Below are 15259 nucleotides of genomic sequence, written 5' to 3'. Positions count from 1 at the left end.
ACTTTCCTCACCAAATCAGGGTAAAAATGTCGTTTTACTTATGGAATGTAACTTCTGCGGACGCAAACACGACTTTAAGAAGGAAACGTTTGCGGCATGGGGCAAGACACGCAACGTGTGCAAAGGGAGAAATCGTATCAAGTTAAATGCAATAAAATCCATTTGGTTAGTGCTAGTAGAAAACACGAAGAACAAGCAGATGATGATGAAGATTTGCTTAATACCATATAAATCAGTCACTAATGATACGATAACATGATGATTCGAGATAGAGGAACGATAGTTTGGTCTGGAATGGCAGGAGAAATGAAACAAATGGTTGAATCATGTGAAGTATGTGAGGAATGCAAACCTAGAAACCAAAGACAGCCGCGATTACAGCACATTGATGGGGACAGACCTTGGAATAATGTAGGCATGGATATGTTTGAAATCAAGGGTAGACATTATCTTGTTGTGATCGACTATTTATGTATAGTTTTGTCCAGGTTTAAGTTTACTACTTAGGTATGGCAAGTTGTAGTCATTTTGTAACCGTACTAAAGAATCAATTCTCAAGATTTGGAATTCCCGCCACAATTATAATAGATAATGAACCCCAGTTTACAGGAAAGGAATTCGCACAGTTCATTAGAAAATGGGACATTGAACACAGAACGTCAGCCCCAAACCATCAGAAAGCAAACGGAGAGACTAAATCTGCTGTTAAAGTCATCAAGAACATGTTGAAGAAGGCACTCATATATGGTATAGATCAAATATAAGTCCTTGTTAGAACATAGAAATACTCCTCCTCAGGATACTGGACTTAGTCCGACTCAAATGCTTTTCGAAATAAACACTCGATCAATGATCCTATCAAGTGATCTCAATAAGGAACCAATAATTAACTACCGATCAGCGCAAAAACGCTTGATAAAAAAGTGGTAGTCAGTAGTCGTAGTATGCTGAAATATGTGTAAGTAGGTAAGTAGGTTCATGTGGCGGATATGTTTCTTGAACTAAACGAAACGTTGCTTTACAGTTCCAATAGGCATTATATATTTTTGTCCATTTCGTTAAAGAAACATATTTCAACTTAACCTGATTTCGGCATTCCCGGCTTTCATCGTTTTCCAGCCGACTGAAATGTAGGTCAACGAAACTTGACAACAGGTCCATTTCTTTTGTGAGAATATGAATTGATTAGACGAAAGACGTCAGGGTAAGTAAAGTCTGACAAAAACAGTATAACTTTACTTTGTAGGAAATCGTCGTTATAGGTTGATATTTGTGTGTGATATTTCTGAAAACTTGATTTTCGTTATACTGTTAATTGACACCAAAACACGCTACTAAGAGCCGTTATTTAGGCAGTAAGACCATCAACCCTTGCATAAAAAAATATCGGGTGATGTGCCTTACGTTGTAGGACGAGCTTGCGTCAAGCAGATGTGCACAAAACTGGTAAAATACAGTACAATACAATCTTAATGTTACTCACCAACACCATCTCCAGGGTTGTACAATCAGTTATTGCTCGTGTGTTGTTATTACTTGCGATGAAATTAACGAGACAAATTCTGACCACTCGAACTTAAACTCGGAGCCTGTTTGAAAACGATGTACTTATTATTATTATTATTATTGTCTAAGGCATACAACATCGAATAAATAACGTGCAAGTTTCGTAGTCGGTTGTGGGGGTGTAGTGGTCTAGGGGTGGGGTTCTTCTTATAGACTTTAACGAATTATGAGAAGTTCCCCTGGTCCTTATTCAGAAGGTTAATTCTGGACACTATATTATTTATTGACTAAATATATTTATGGCTACGAGCCCCCAGTCAGCTATGCCGACAGTTAAATTAAAAGAAATACAAAGATGAAATTTAAACAATAACAATTTAATAAATGAAATTTAAAAGAATTTAAAGTAATCAATGTCTCTCTTTCACCCAATGATCCCTTTGATCATCATTTGAGTTCACAGTGTGAGGAGATTTTTCCCTTCTTGAGTGCTACTCATCTAAATCTCTTCGTTCCCTTGTCTTTCTCTCCTTTCGTGATCTCCACTTCCGCTTCCTCTTCTATAATCCTTGTTCCTTGCCGTTATCTTGACTTCCGGTTCCTCTTCTAGTATCCGGAACCCTTGACGGTATCCCTTGAGGTCACCCGAAATTCACTCGGTATCTCTCACCGTCACCCGAAATTCTCTGAACTTCTCTCGTCCCCCGAAATTCTCTGAAATTCTTTCGTCCCCCGAAAGCTTCCTGTTGAAAGGTATAATGCATTAGCATAGGGTTATAAAAATCTTCCCTCACACTACGTCACTGAACTGAACCATCAGTTTAAGGCGGGACATTTGGGTCGCGCATGCGCACACATCGAAATTCCCATACACTTCCGCCGCTTACAAAAATGGCGCCATAACACAATCACACAAAGGATTCAAATATCTACATACTGAGCCCTATCAGTATATACATACAAAATATTTTAAATACGATTGTACTAAAATATTACTACGATTAGTAATATGACTATCTATATATTTATATATATTTATATATATTTCCTACACAAGCGTACCAAATCCACAATATTCACATTCAAATGGTGATAAACGGCAATCCGTTACTCAATGGCAAAATCTATCATTACGTAAACAAATTTCTTGTCTACCAAAATATAACTACGCAAAGAATTACAATATTAATTCTTATAGCGGCTAGCGAGCAATACAATTCTTCACAAATACAAATCGTCCTTTCAAAAGGGCGTAAACGTAATAATCCACGAAATAATATGCACACATATTACTAGCGAAAGAAGAGAACATTTTCGCCTCACAAATAAGGTGTACATAGTAACATTATGAATAATGATGCAACGAATCAACATCGTAATCAATCGTAAACAAAAGTACTAGCTAAAGTCATGAAAAAAAATGCAAAATATTAAGGTCATAATTTACTATTCATACTTCAATACAAGTAAAATGTATACATACGACAAATTCTCTTCAATTAACAGCAGTCGTATCAAGCAGAATCAACGTAACACCAAACTTACCTGATCGAAGCTATTTCATGAATTTCCTAAATTCCGCCAATTTTTACGAATGGCTAACGGAGTGTGTGTCACTGCGACTCTTAAACACCAACTGACGAATTTCAGGCTTGTACAAGTCTTATGTCAATTTCTCGAATCAAGTCCCACCTACAACGCATCCCGATTGGATGGCGACGGACTCTGGTCATTTGATCGAACTGTCAATCATAAAAATGTCAGTCTGTGTGTCCCCATGTACTGTCCAGCCTACCATTGTCGGCTTCCGGCTCTTTGAAGTTGTCTACGTCACGTGTTCCCATGTACAAAGATTCCCGCCAGATTTCCACTCAAGAGCTCAAACAAAGACTGGGTTACGTAAGAGGATTAGCCAACTTAGGCACTTGGAAAAACAAAGCTTACCTGGCTCCACTTACAGACTTATAAATACATGTATAATACAAGGGGTTGGGGTAAAACATCACATCCCCCCACGCTTGAGAATAAAATCAGGATTTTATTCACTCAAACTAAAAAAGCAAAAGTGTTACACGATATAAAGAACAAAATCAGCAAAATGAACTAAATGCTAAACTGAGTATGAACACGAAAATATAACAAATGATCTATATCATTTCGGCGCTTCTACTCATGAAATCTGCGCCTACGTTTTCAGATCCTTTCACGTATCTGATCTGCATCTGATACTGCTGTAAAAACAGCGACCATCGCATCAATCGACCATTGGACAACTTTGCCTGCGCCAGATAGGCGAGTGGTTGGTGGTCGGTCTCCAATATGAACTTACGTCCATATAGGTATCGCTCGAACCGTGATATGCCGAACACGATTCCAAGACATTCCCTCTCCGATACTGAGTAATTCTTCTCGGCAGCAGACAACTTCCGGCTGCCGTATGCGACAGGAAAAAGCGTCTTGTCATGCTCCTGGAGCAGTACTGCTCCCAGTCCCGTGTCGCATGCATCGGTGCGCAGAACGAATTCTTTATCCAAGTCCGGTAGACGAACAACTGCGTCGGATGTAAGTCTATCCTTTAGCGTTTGGAATGCGTGCTCACACGCATCTGTCCAAACGAACTTACTCGGGGTCCGTTTCTTGGTTAGGTCAGACAACGGGCCCGCAATCGCGCTGAAATTAGCGACATACCTCCGGTAATATCCGGCCAGTCCCAGGAATGACCTCACTTCCGTTTTCGTGGTGGGGCGTGCGGCGTTTCTCAACTGCTCCACCTTCGACTTCTCTGGAGACAGCGTGCCTTGGCTCAGGGTATGTCCTAAATAGTCTAATGTCCTGAAACCAAGGTGACATTTGGAAGGGCGGGCTGTCAAGCCCTCCTGACGTAGCCGCTCCAAAACGTCAGCTAACAGAGCGAGGTGTTCACCCCATGTCTCTGTAGCTAACAAGAGGTCATCCATGAAGTTGTGGACACCCCTATCGCGCAAGGGCTCCAACAACTTCCGCATCATTCTGGTAAAGACGCTGGGCGCGTTTTGTACCCCGAACGGCATCACCAACCATTGGTATGTCCCGTCGGGAGTAGCAAAAGCAAGCTTCGGTCGGTCTTCTTTCCTTACCGGAATTTGCCAATACCCCTTGGACAAATCCAGTTTGGAAAAATATTTCGCTTTCGAGACCGAAGCGAAGATATGTTCGGGGTCAGGTAGCATTTCAACTTGAAATTCTGTCACCTGATTCAGCTTCCGGTAGTCGACGCAGAACCGATGGGTGCCGTCCTTCTTCTGCACTAAGACTACTGGTGAGCTGTACGGAGAGTCGGCAGGTTCGATTACTCCCAGAGCAATCATCTGCTCGATTTCTTCCCTTACAACTTGTCGTTTCGCGTGGGGCAAGGGGTAGGGTTTACGCTGAACTGGTCGGTCGTCCACCATCTTTAACCCGAACTCGACAAGCGTCGTCCTCCCGGGTTTTTCGGTTAGCACGTCGGAATATCCGGCCAGCAAGGTCTCTATCTCGTTCCGCTGCCCTTCAGTTAACATGGGGTCACACTCCACGTCCGACGGAGTCTCGGCCCTCGTTAATGGACAGCTCGGGACAGTGTTAGCACCTTCCGTATCGCCTTCGATATCCTCGGTGACTATCGCTGCGACAACAAAATCGCTGGCGGTCTCCCTTTCCCGGTACCTCTTGAGCAAATTGGCATGGTACAATTTCTCTTTCGTCGGTAGCTGTATCCGGTAGGTTTGACCTCCGACCTTCTTGGTGACGACGTATGGACCCCTCCAGGAAACTTGCAACTTGTTGTGTTCCTGGGGCAACAACAACAACACTTTGTCCCCTACTTCAAACTGACGTGGTTTTGCGCGCTTATTGTAATTTTTCGCCTGTTGCGCCTTAGCTCGTTTGAGATTTTCTTGCGCGAGAGAACAAACCTCTTCCAGTTTGTTGCGCAAGTCCGCGACGTACTGGTAGGTAGTGCGTACTTCCTCTACAGCGTGGTCGTCTGTCCACAGCTGTCTCAGTACGGCGATTGGGCCGCGTACGGTTCTCCCGTACAAGAGTTCAAAGGGAGAGAACCCCAAACTCGCTTGCGGTACTTCCCGGTATGCAAAAAGCATGGCCGGAATATACCGGTCCCAATCCTTGGGGCGGCCTTCGCACAATTTCTTGAGCGTGTTTTTCAAGGTCCCATTAAACCGTTCGACCAATCCGTTACATTGGGGGTGATACGGTGTAGTCGTGAGGTGTTTAATCGACATGAGACGATTCACCTCCGCCATCACACGACTCATAAATTGTGTTCCTTGATCGGTCAAGATCTCGTCAGGCACTCCGACTCTTGACCAGATCGCAAACAGAGCTTCCGCGACGGTTTCCGTGTCAATGTTACGCAACGCAACGGCCTCCGGATAGCGTGTAGCATAATCGACAACCGTTAAAATATATCGATTTCCGTGCGCAGACGCGGGTTTTATCGGTCCGATTAAATCCATGGCAACACGTCTAAATGGTTCATCGATAAGGGGCGTACTCCCCAAAGGGATGGGTCGCTGATCCGTTTTCGGTGCCATTCTCTGGCATTTGTCACAGGAGAGACAGAACCGTTTTACGTCTCCCTGGACCCCTGGCCAGTAAAACTCTTTTACAAGACGGTCACGCGTCTTAGCAATTCCCATGTGTCCACCCATGAGACTCTCGTGTGCAAGTTTCAGTACTTCGCAACGCTTTTCCTTTGGCACGACGACTTGCTTGAAGTGTTCGTTGTGTTTCCTGGCGTGGCGATACAAGATTCCCTTCTTGTAGACAAACTTCACCGCGCCGTTCGGAGTTTCCCTTTCTGTTCCCGCTTCTGCGTGTTTGTGCAACTGCGCCAGAGTTGCGTCCTCCTGTTGCAGCTTCCTTAACTCCGCTGGAATAACATTACTAACCGGTGTCGATGTAACTTGGATTGGCTTTTGTTTCGGCTGTCGACTCATGGCCCTGGTTTCAACAGCACTCACTGGCATAGGTGTGCAGGTTTCGGGGTTCGGCTGGGGTAACACATAACGGCAACCCAATATGACGTCATGTGATAGCCCCTCCAAGCAAGCAGCTTCAATTTTCCCCTTCACGTATGGTGAATCGAGGTCAATGACAGCTACTGGTAATGAGTCACGCGCGCAGTTCGCGTACTGAACTTCTATTACCTCCCCTGTATAGTCCTCCGGCTTGACATATTTCTTGTCGACAAGCGCGGGGACGCTGCACCCAGTGTCATACAAGATGGTGGCGCCTTCACCATTGACAGTTGCGGCCGCAAGGTTGGCTGGGTTGCGACTCGCTTCCGGCACACCTTCCTTCTTAGCTACGACATTCACCTGGGTCTGCCTGCCCTTGGGACAGTCCCTGGCAAAATGCCCCAGGCGCTTGCAATTAAAACATGTCGGCGGCCCTCGCCGACTTGCAAGTCCTGGTTTCGTGGGTGAGGCCTGTCCAGGTCGATAGGCGGCAGCCCTACCTGTAGGTGCCCCTCCGACCTTCCCGTCGCCCTGACGGTTACGGACAGCCGGCTCAACCTCCCCCATACGACGCGACTCAGAGGGTCGGGGTCGGTCAGCAACCCCGGAACCTCCACTCTTCGAGTGCGCCTGCTCGTATCGCTCCGCCATGTTAGCGATCTCTTCGAGCGTCCGGTGTTCTCTTTCTGCTAAGAAAACTGTCAACTCGCGACGGTAAGTACCCAGGACATGTTCCTTGAGTATTACCTCGCGTAGCCCTTCGTACGTGCGTTCGACTTCGGCCATTTTCATCCACTTCTCAAATAAACCTCGAACACGGTTGTGGAATTGAGAGTGGGTCTCTGTTACCTTTTTCACCGAGTCCCGGAAAAGTTTCCGGTAAGTCTCGGCGGTCAGCCGATAATGGCAGAGAAGCGCCTTCTTGAGGGCAGTGTAGTCATCAGCCTCTTCTGCAGTTAAGCCGTGGTAGACTTCCCGAGCTGCACCTTGCAAAAAGGCTGAGACATTAATGGCCCAGTGCTGTTCAGGGACCTGATGAGCGCGTGCGAGTTTCTCAAACTGGACGAGAAAATCGTCAATAGCCTCCTCCCTATCATTGAAGCGTGACATGTTGATCTGGACTATCCGGTGGTCGATGGAAGGTCGGCCGGTTGTTCCAGAGCTTGTACTGGCGTCGTCCCGTCCGTTGGTCCTAGCTTCAACTCTGACCTTTTCCATCTCCAGAGTGTGAGCGAGTCTGGCTAGCTCCAGCTCTTTCTGGGCGTCTCGGTCCGCTGCTATCTTGGCTAACTCTTGGTCCGCTGCTATCTTGGCTAACTCTTGGTCCGCTGCTATCTTGGCTAACTCTTGGTCCGCTGCTATCTTGGCTAGTTCTCTCTGGGCTTCTCTTTCCGCTGCTTTTTCGGCCTTCCATTCCTTGATCCTTTCTTCTATAAAGGTTGCCAGGCGATCTCCCTCGTATCCAAGATCTTCCGACCCCATGGCGCGGTATTCCTTTATCATTTGTCGTTCGGTAGCCATTATACTAATGTAAAGTGATACCTTGTCTCAAAATTCAAACAATATACAGATATTTGTAATACCAGTTTAAATACTTACCTGTCGACAACAACTAGTTTCGTTCAGGTAAGATATTTGTTCGATATCTGCTTCACACGTACTGCTATGAATGGAAGATCTACAAAGCCTGCACATATGACAATAAAAATACAAGATGAGAAAATCACAAAATTTCAAATACAAAGAATGGAAAATATCTCACACTGTTCACTAATACTTCTACCAATAACTTTAAGTCCCAAAATAATATATATGTCTAATTCATATCCCGGACGAAGCGCCCACTGTGGGGGTGTAGTGGTCTAGGGGTGGGGTTCTTCTTATAGACTTTAACGAATTATGAGAAGTTCCCCTGGTCCTTATTCAGAAGGTTAATTCTGGACACTATATTATTTATTGACTAAATATATTTATGGCTACGAGCCCCCAGTCAGCTATGCCGACAGTTAAATTAAAAGAAATACAAAGATGAAATTTAAACAATAACAATTTAATAAATGAAATTTAAAAGAATTTAAAGTAATCAATGTCTCTCTTTCACCCAATGATCCCTTTGATCATCATTTGAGTTCACAGTGTGAGGAGATTTTTCCCTTCTTGAGTGCTACTCATCTAAATCTCTTCGTTCCCTTGTCTTTCTCTCCTTTCGTGATCTCCACTTCCGCTTCCTCTTCTATAATCCTTGTTCCTTGCCGTTATCTTGACTTCCGGTTCCTCTTCTAGTATCCGGAACCCTTGACGGTATCCCTTGAGGTCACCCGAAATTCACTCGGTATCTCTCACCGTCACCCGAAATTCTCTGAACTTCTCTCGTCCCCCGAAATTCTCTGAAATTCTTTCGTCCCCCGAAAGCTTCCTGTTGAAAGGTATAATGCATTAGCATAGGGTTATAAAAATCTTCCCTCACACTACGTCACTGAACTGAACCATCAGTTTAAGGCGGGACATTTGGGTCGCGCATGCGCACACATCGAAATTCCCATACACTTCCGCCGCTTACAAAAATGGCGCCATAACACAATCACACAAAGGATTCAAATATCTACATACTGAGCCCTATCAGTATATACATACAAAATATTTTAAATACGATTGTACTAAAATATTACTACGATTAGTAATATGACTATCTATATATTTATATATATTTATATATATTTCCTACACAAGCGTACCAAATCCACAATATTCACATTCAAATGGTGATAAACGGCAATCCGTTACTCAATGGCAAAATCTATCATTACGTAAACAAATTTCTTGTCTACCAAAATATAACTACGCAAAGAATTACAATATTAATTCTTATAGCGGCTAGCGAGCAATACAATTCTTCACAAATACAAATCGTCCTTTCAAAAGGGCGTAAACGTAATAATCCACGAAATAATATGCACACATATTACTAGCGAAAGAAGAGAACATTTTCGCCTCACAAATAAGGTGTACATAGTAACATTATGAATAATGATGCAACGAATCAACATCGTAATCAATCGTAAACAAAAGTACTAGCTAAAGTCATGAAAAAAAATGCAAAATATTAAGGTCATAATTTACTATTCATACTTCAATACAAGTAAAATGTATACATACGACAAATTCTCTTCAATTAACAGCAGTCGTATCAAGCAGAATCAACGTAACACCAAACTTACCTGATCGAAGCTATTTCATGAATTTCCTAAATTCCGCCAATTTTTACGAATGGCTAACGGAGTGTGTGTCACTGCGACTCTTAAACACCAACTGACGAATTTCAGGCTTGTACAAGTCTTATGTCAATTTCTCGAATCAAGTCCCACCTACAACGCATCCCGATTGGATGGCGACGGACTCTGGTCATTTGATCGAACTGTCAATCATAAAAATGTCAGTCTGTGTGTCCCCATGTACTGTCCAGCCTACCATTGTCGGCTTCCGGCTCTTTGAAGTTGTCTACGTCACGTGTTCCCATGTACAAAGATTCCCGCCAGATTTCCACTCAAGAGCTCAAACAAAGACTGGGTTACGTAAGAGGATTAGCCAACTTAGGCACTTGGAAAAACAAAGCTTACCTGGCTCCACTTACAGACTTATAAATACATGTATAATACAAGGGGTTGGGGTAAAACATCACATCGGTGAACCATTATCCAGGCTTTAAACAGGGGAAATAAAACAACATCTCATTGTATATGGTGTTATTATTTTATGAAAGCAAACATTGTATTGGAATATTATTGTGCTGTCTGGGATCCATACTACTTTAAGTACGCTGATAGATTCGAGAAGTTTCAGCACTAGACAGATTTATATATAGTGACTACAAAACCAGAGAAGCAGGATGCGTCACCAAAATGTCAACTGGCATTGGTCTACCAACACTCCAAGACAGGCTTAGTATGATTCATTTGCCATATCTCCATAAGGTAGTCGAGGAGTTAGTACCGGCTCTTTCACCAGACATATTTTTAAAACCACTAAGACCCAAAACGCCAGAAAAATACCTAAATCTTTTCCAAATTTTGAAAGTATGGACATCGTAGAAACAACTAGTATCAAATATTGGTAGATGTTTTGTAGTTGAGCAATGTATAACCGAACAATTTAGACATTATTTCTTCATGAAGACAATTGTGGACTGGAATCATCTGAGTGACAATGTTGTTTGCGTGTAATCAGTGGAAAGCTTCAAGACAGTTCTTGAACAATACTACTAACTTTATAGTTGGCTCTCTCTTCCGGTGCAAATTTATGCCTTTTCGGTCCTGCCAGATTCCGATTGTGTAGAATCCTTCTTTATTCTCTCTCTCTCTCTCCATAATACGGTACAAAATTATGATTGATTATGTAATATAAAAATATATCTTATCCATTGGAAATGCTATAGACTCGAAAAATCAATAATAATAATAATAATAATAATAATATAAATAATATATTGTTTACAAAATTAAAAATACTTACAGTAACAACAACAGAGACGGGTATTTCATATATGATTATCAAAAGCAAATGCAAAGTTTCAGTAAAATGAAATGATTGATTTACTCTTCCCCTTATGGGAATAAATGTAACCATTATTTAAGCATGGATCATGTACGGGAATTTAAAGTGCATTTACTTTCTTAATATTTGGATCATGAAGTTTTTTGTTGTTGTTGCATAAACCTTCATATTTACATCCAAGTATTGGCTTGGAAAAAGAGCAAATTCTTCAACATGGTTTAAATGTATATTTTATGCAATTTTTCACTCGTGTCCTCTTAATATTTTTCAAAACTATCAATTCCATTTTGTACAGAAATAGTAAGTATTCTTTCAGAGTTACACTTCCTTTATAACTTTTGTTCAGAAAAAAGACTGCCATGGGAAATCCAGACTATTTGGCTCATCTAATTCAATTTAAGATATTGAAAACTGTATTTTAAAGTGTTAGTAGCATACATAAAGGATTTATGTCGAGGCGTTAACATATGATGGGTGATGAAAACGCAAAGTCGTTAACACAATACACGAAGTATTTATAAGTGTCTTGACTAATAGGAAATGCGGGAAATATTCATTCCGAAAGCATCTTATCTGAGACGGAAACCTTGTTAGTGGTTCTTTTGGTACCGGGGTGGAGCTCGTTTAAAGAAAACTTTCGTGGAGTTTATTTGTTGCGGGTGGTGTTGTTTTAAGGTCTTTAAAAGAAACAATAATAATACTGACATCAGAAAACAATTCCAAACAACTCTTGAGAAATTTGCGCATTTGTAATCCAGATAGCCAATGTTCTTGCATGTTAGCAACCATGTCACCCAAAACTCACACCCCTTAAACTATAACAGTACGACTGTTGATACTACAATAATAGCACAACGACGTCACCCATACCCCTCCCCCCTCCAACTATAACAGTACGACTGTTGATACAAGAATGACAGGACTACGACGTCACCCCAAACTGACACACCCCTTAACTTTAACAGTACGAAAGTTGATACAACACTGATAGCATAAAGACGTCACCCAAAGCTCACACATCCCTGAACAGTACGACTGTTGATGCAGTGTTAAGCGTCTATTGGTGGGCATTCCTATAAAACGCTGCAAATTACCACATTACATTTAGAAAAAGTAATGCCATATAAATGGTCTTTCTTCTTGTTTGTCATAAGTAAAATGGTTATGTACTGTTATGGCTATTCTTTCAAAAGGTTACTTTTGTAATGCGTTATTTTAGTAAAACTAGCATGTTACTTTTTAATAGTTAGACTAATGATGTATTACCATTACTCGCTAATAAACTGGTATACATTGGCAGTACCAACGTATCGCAAAGGAATGCTTTACAACAATGATATCACATCGTGTCACATGGAGAACATTTCAGATTATTCTACTCATGACTAATATGGTGGCTACAATCAAAACAGTCGTATATGAAATGAATTAAAACCTTGAACATGCAACGAAATTCGTAGGGACCAAGGTTTCTGCACTCTTTCACCTAATAAAGTAGATTAAAGATAGTCTTTGCCTTATTGCTACATACTTCGAATGTAAATATAATTATCGTACAAAAAATAGTTATCTTACAAAACATCGCATGATGTAACGTTTGTACTTAAATGTAAAGCATCATCTTCACTAGTCATTGTTCCGATATGTTAAAATAGCTATACTTTGGTGGATCAATCATACATTTCAGTGCTTTGTCCTGGTGACATTTATTGGATTTCATGAGTTGCCTCCCTTAGGACAAAATCCCAGCTAACCAGTAGCGTAAAAAAGAAGTGCATTATATATAGGGACAATGGACGAGGCAGTTGACTTCATAAGGATTCTTTGTGAGTTTAACTTCGCAAGTATGACCACCTACAACAGAGAAGCCATTACAGATGTATTTGAGCGAAAGGGTGTATTTGTGCAAACACGGACTGGAAGTGGAAAATTGTGTTTTTAGGTGTTCATTCCAGTTGTGTGTTCCTCTCGTCTCGATCTTGTAAGAACAGTTCAAATAGGAACTTCTCAGTTTGGTTGGATGTTGTAGCTTGCCGTCATCGTGGAACTTTAGCTAGTGAAGATAGGGAAGAATATACTGAATTTATTCATGGTTATTTATAATCCCTCCCCCCATTTCACCTTTAGACATGCTTTTGACTACATCAGTAAAACATAATGGCTGAACACTACATGTTTACCCACCCATCCACCCAGAATATAATTATACAGGCACCCCTATTTGCGTCAATGCACATAATCAGTTTTCATGTCCTTTTATAATTTGGTACAAATGTTCTAAGTTTCCGAAAGGTTTTTCTTAAATCCTTACAATGTTTGTTTGGGATAATTCAATTCCAGCCAAGCCACTTCAACAAAAAAAAAAAATGCTCATTTCATAAGCCATATTATTGACTTACTTTAACGAGTCTCAAAATAACTCAATTTAAATAACAACGAGGAAATTAAACAAAAATAACGAACAAATGGTTAACATCGTGTTATTACAGAGCCACATGAATAAGACAGAGAATCTTCAGAGTTTAGGTGTATTAGAGGTTGTGTTCCCCACCAATGCGTTTTAGGTCCTGTACCTTTCTTGATATATGCAAATTATACTGCATATGATTCCCATTCCAATATAAGTTTATTTGCAGACGATACAAGTCTCATTATAATGGTAGATAATCCCGTAGTGACCAATCATAACCTCTCCTCTTAGGAAATGATTCCCCAGTGGTCAAGTTCTTGACTTGTATCTTTCAACCCTTTTAAAACTAAATCCGTGATAATTTCTAGGAAAATTAATATATTCTTCCGTCCACCACAATATATTAGCAACCAAAGAATTAAGATAGTTAACGTGTACAAACATCTTTGAGTTTTCCTTCCAAATGACTGCTAGTCGCACAAACAAATATACTATATTAAGTAAACGGCATGGTCAAGAATTCATGTAATGCGTAAATTCTAATTCCAACTTGAAAATAAATCTTTAGAAGCTATATTTATATCTTATACAACCCATTCTGGAATATGGTAATTAGGTTTGGGGACAACAGAACGTTTGCTCGAGCAAACATAACTCGAACAAAATACAAAATGAGGCAGCCAGATTTGTGACTGATGAGAGAGAGAGAGAGAGAGAGAGAGAGAGAGGGACAAGAGAGAGAGAGAGAGAGAGAGAGAGAGAGAGATAATAGCTAAATGCTTCATAAACTTTTAACGATAATGCATATGCGGAATGTCTCTGTACCATTTATTGTCATGTCTATAAAGTATGGTTCAATGATTGAATGATCGCATTAATTGCTTGACCTATTGTTATTAATCTGGTATGTTGTTCTGTTTCTGACAGATGTGATACACCCCGTAAGGACAAGGCTTATAGTCCATTCAACGTACTCAACAATATCGATTCAATACCCTGTGCATGAACAAAAGCGATGTTATGGATGTGTAACCTCAACTTTATAATTACATGTTTATGGTGTCAATTCAAAGCTGAATGTGTCCTATACGTACTTTGCCAATGTTTGTTGAATTGTGGGGAGCAAAAAGATAAGTTACTGGTTTGAGTTACAGTTAGTTAAATAATAATTTGTATTTATTTGTAACTACCGTGGTACAGTCTTAGTACTCGTACAACTTACATTTCATTACAATATATTGGACTAAACAGGCAAATCATATGTAAAAGTCCTATCTTTATCGCGTGTTTTTAATACAAAAGGAATATCACAGTTTTAAAATAAATATGCATGGTAATAGTGGACTGATGATATATATATATATATATATATATATATATATATATATATATATATATATATATATATATATATGTATGTATGTATGTCAACATAACATGGTATAAATATAAGTATTTCTACGTAGGCCAATATAACATAATATAGACATGAGGAAATTTGCGTATGTCAGTGAAAGAAAATAATATGGGGATGACACAGGTTCTGTTTAGTTATTCTTGGTAGTAGTAAGCACCCCTATCTTTGTGAAAGATTTTAAGATAAAATACTGAAGCGTCTAATCTTAAACAATCAGTTTAAGTGGTTATCCACTCTAACTAAGGAAAATGATACATAAATACGACATTAATATTGTCACGTTGTCATTCAAACATGTTTCAAGGAATATATTCCTTCATTATATGAGTGTTAAAATAATGATACGAAACGCAGGTTTCCAAGCTGTCTCAGCCGTAT

At 40.5% G+C, this 15259-nt stretch overlaps 1 protein-coding gene across 1 annotated transcript; it reads right to left on the bottom strand.

The window, feature by feature from the left end:
- Positions 1-1687: 1687 nt before the first annotated feature.
- On the bottom strand, positions 1688-10180 carry LOC149792046 (uncharacterized). Its single transcript, XM_089970540.1, has 3 exons — positions 9722-10180; positions 3052-8919; positions 1688-2249 (listed from the first exon to the last, which is right to left on the bottom strand). The coding sequence occupies exon 2, from the start codon at positions 8022-8024 to the stop codon at positions 3654-3656; it is 4371 nt and encodes a 1456-aa protein (XP_089826666.1). The 5' UTR covers positions 8025-8919; positions 9722-10180; the 3' UTR covers positions 1688-2249; positions 3052-3653.
- Between the last annotated feature and the right edge of the window lie 5079 nt (positions 10181-15259).

This window comes from Sinohyriopsis cumingii, chromosome 9 (assembly GCF_028554795.1).
Source record: "Sinohyriopsis cumingii isolate HCF-2022 chromosome 9, ASM2855479v2, whole genome shotgun sequence".
Taxonomy (NCBI): Eukaryota; Metazoa; Mollusca; class Bivalvia; order Unionida; family Unionidae; genus Sinohyriopsis; species Sinohyriopsis cumingii.
Note: the sequence above shows the minus strand (reverse complement) of the source record. Positions and strands in the feature narration are given on the sequence as shown.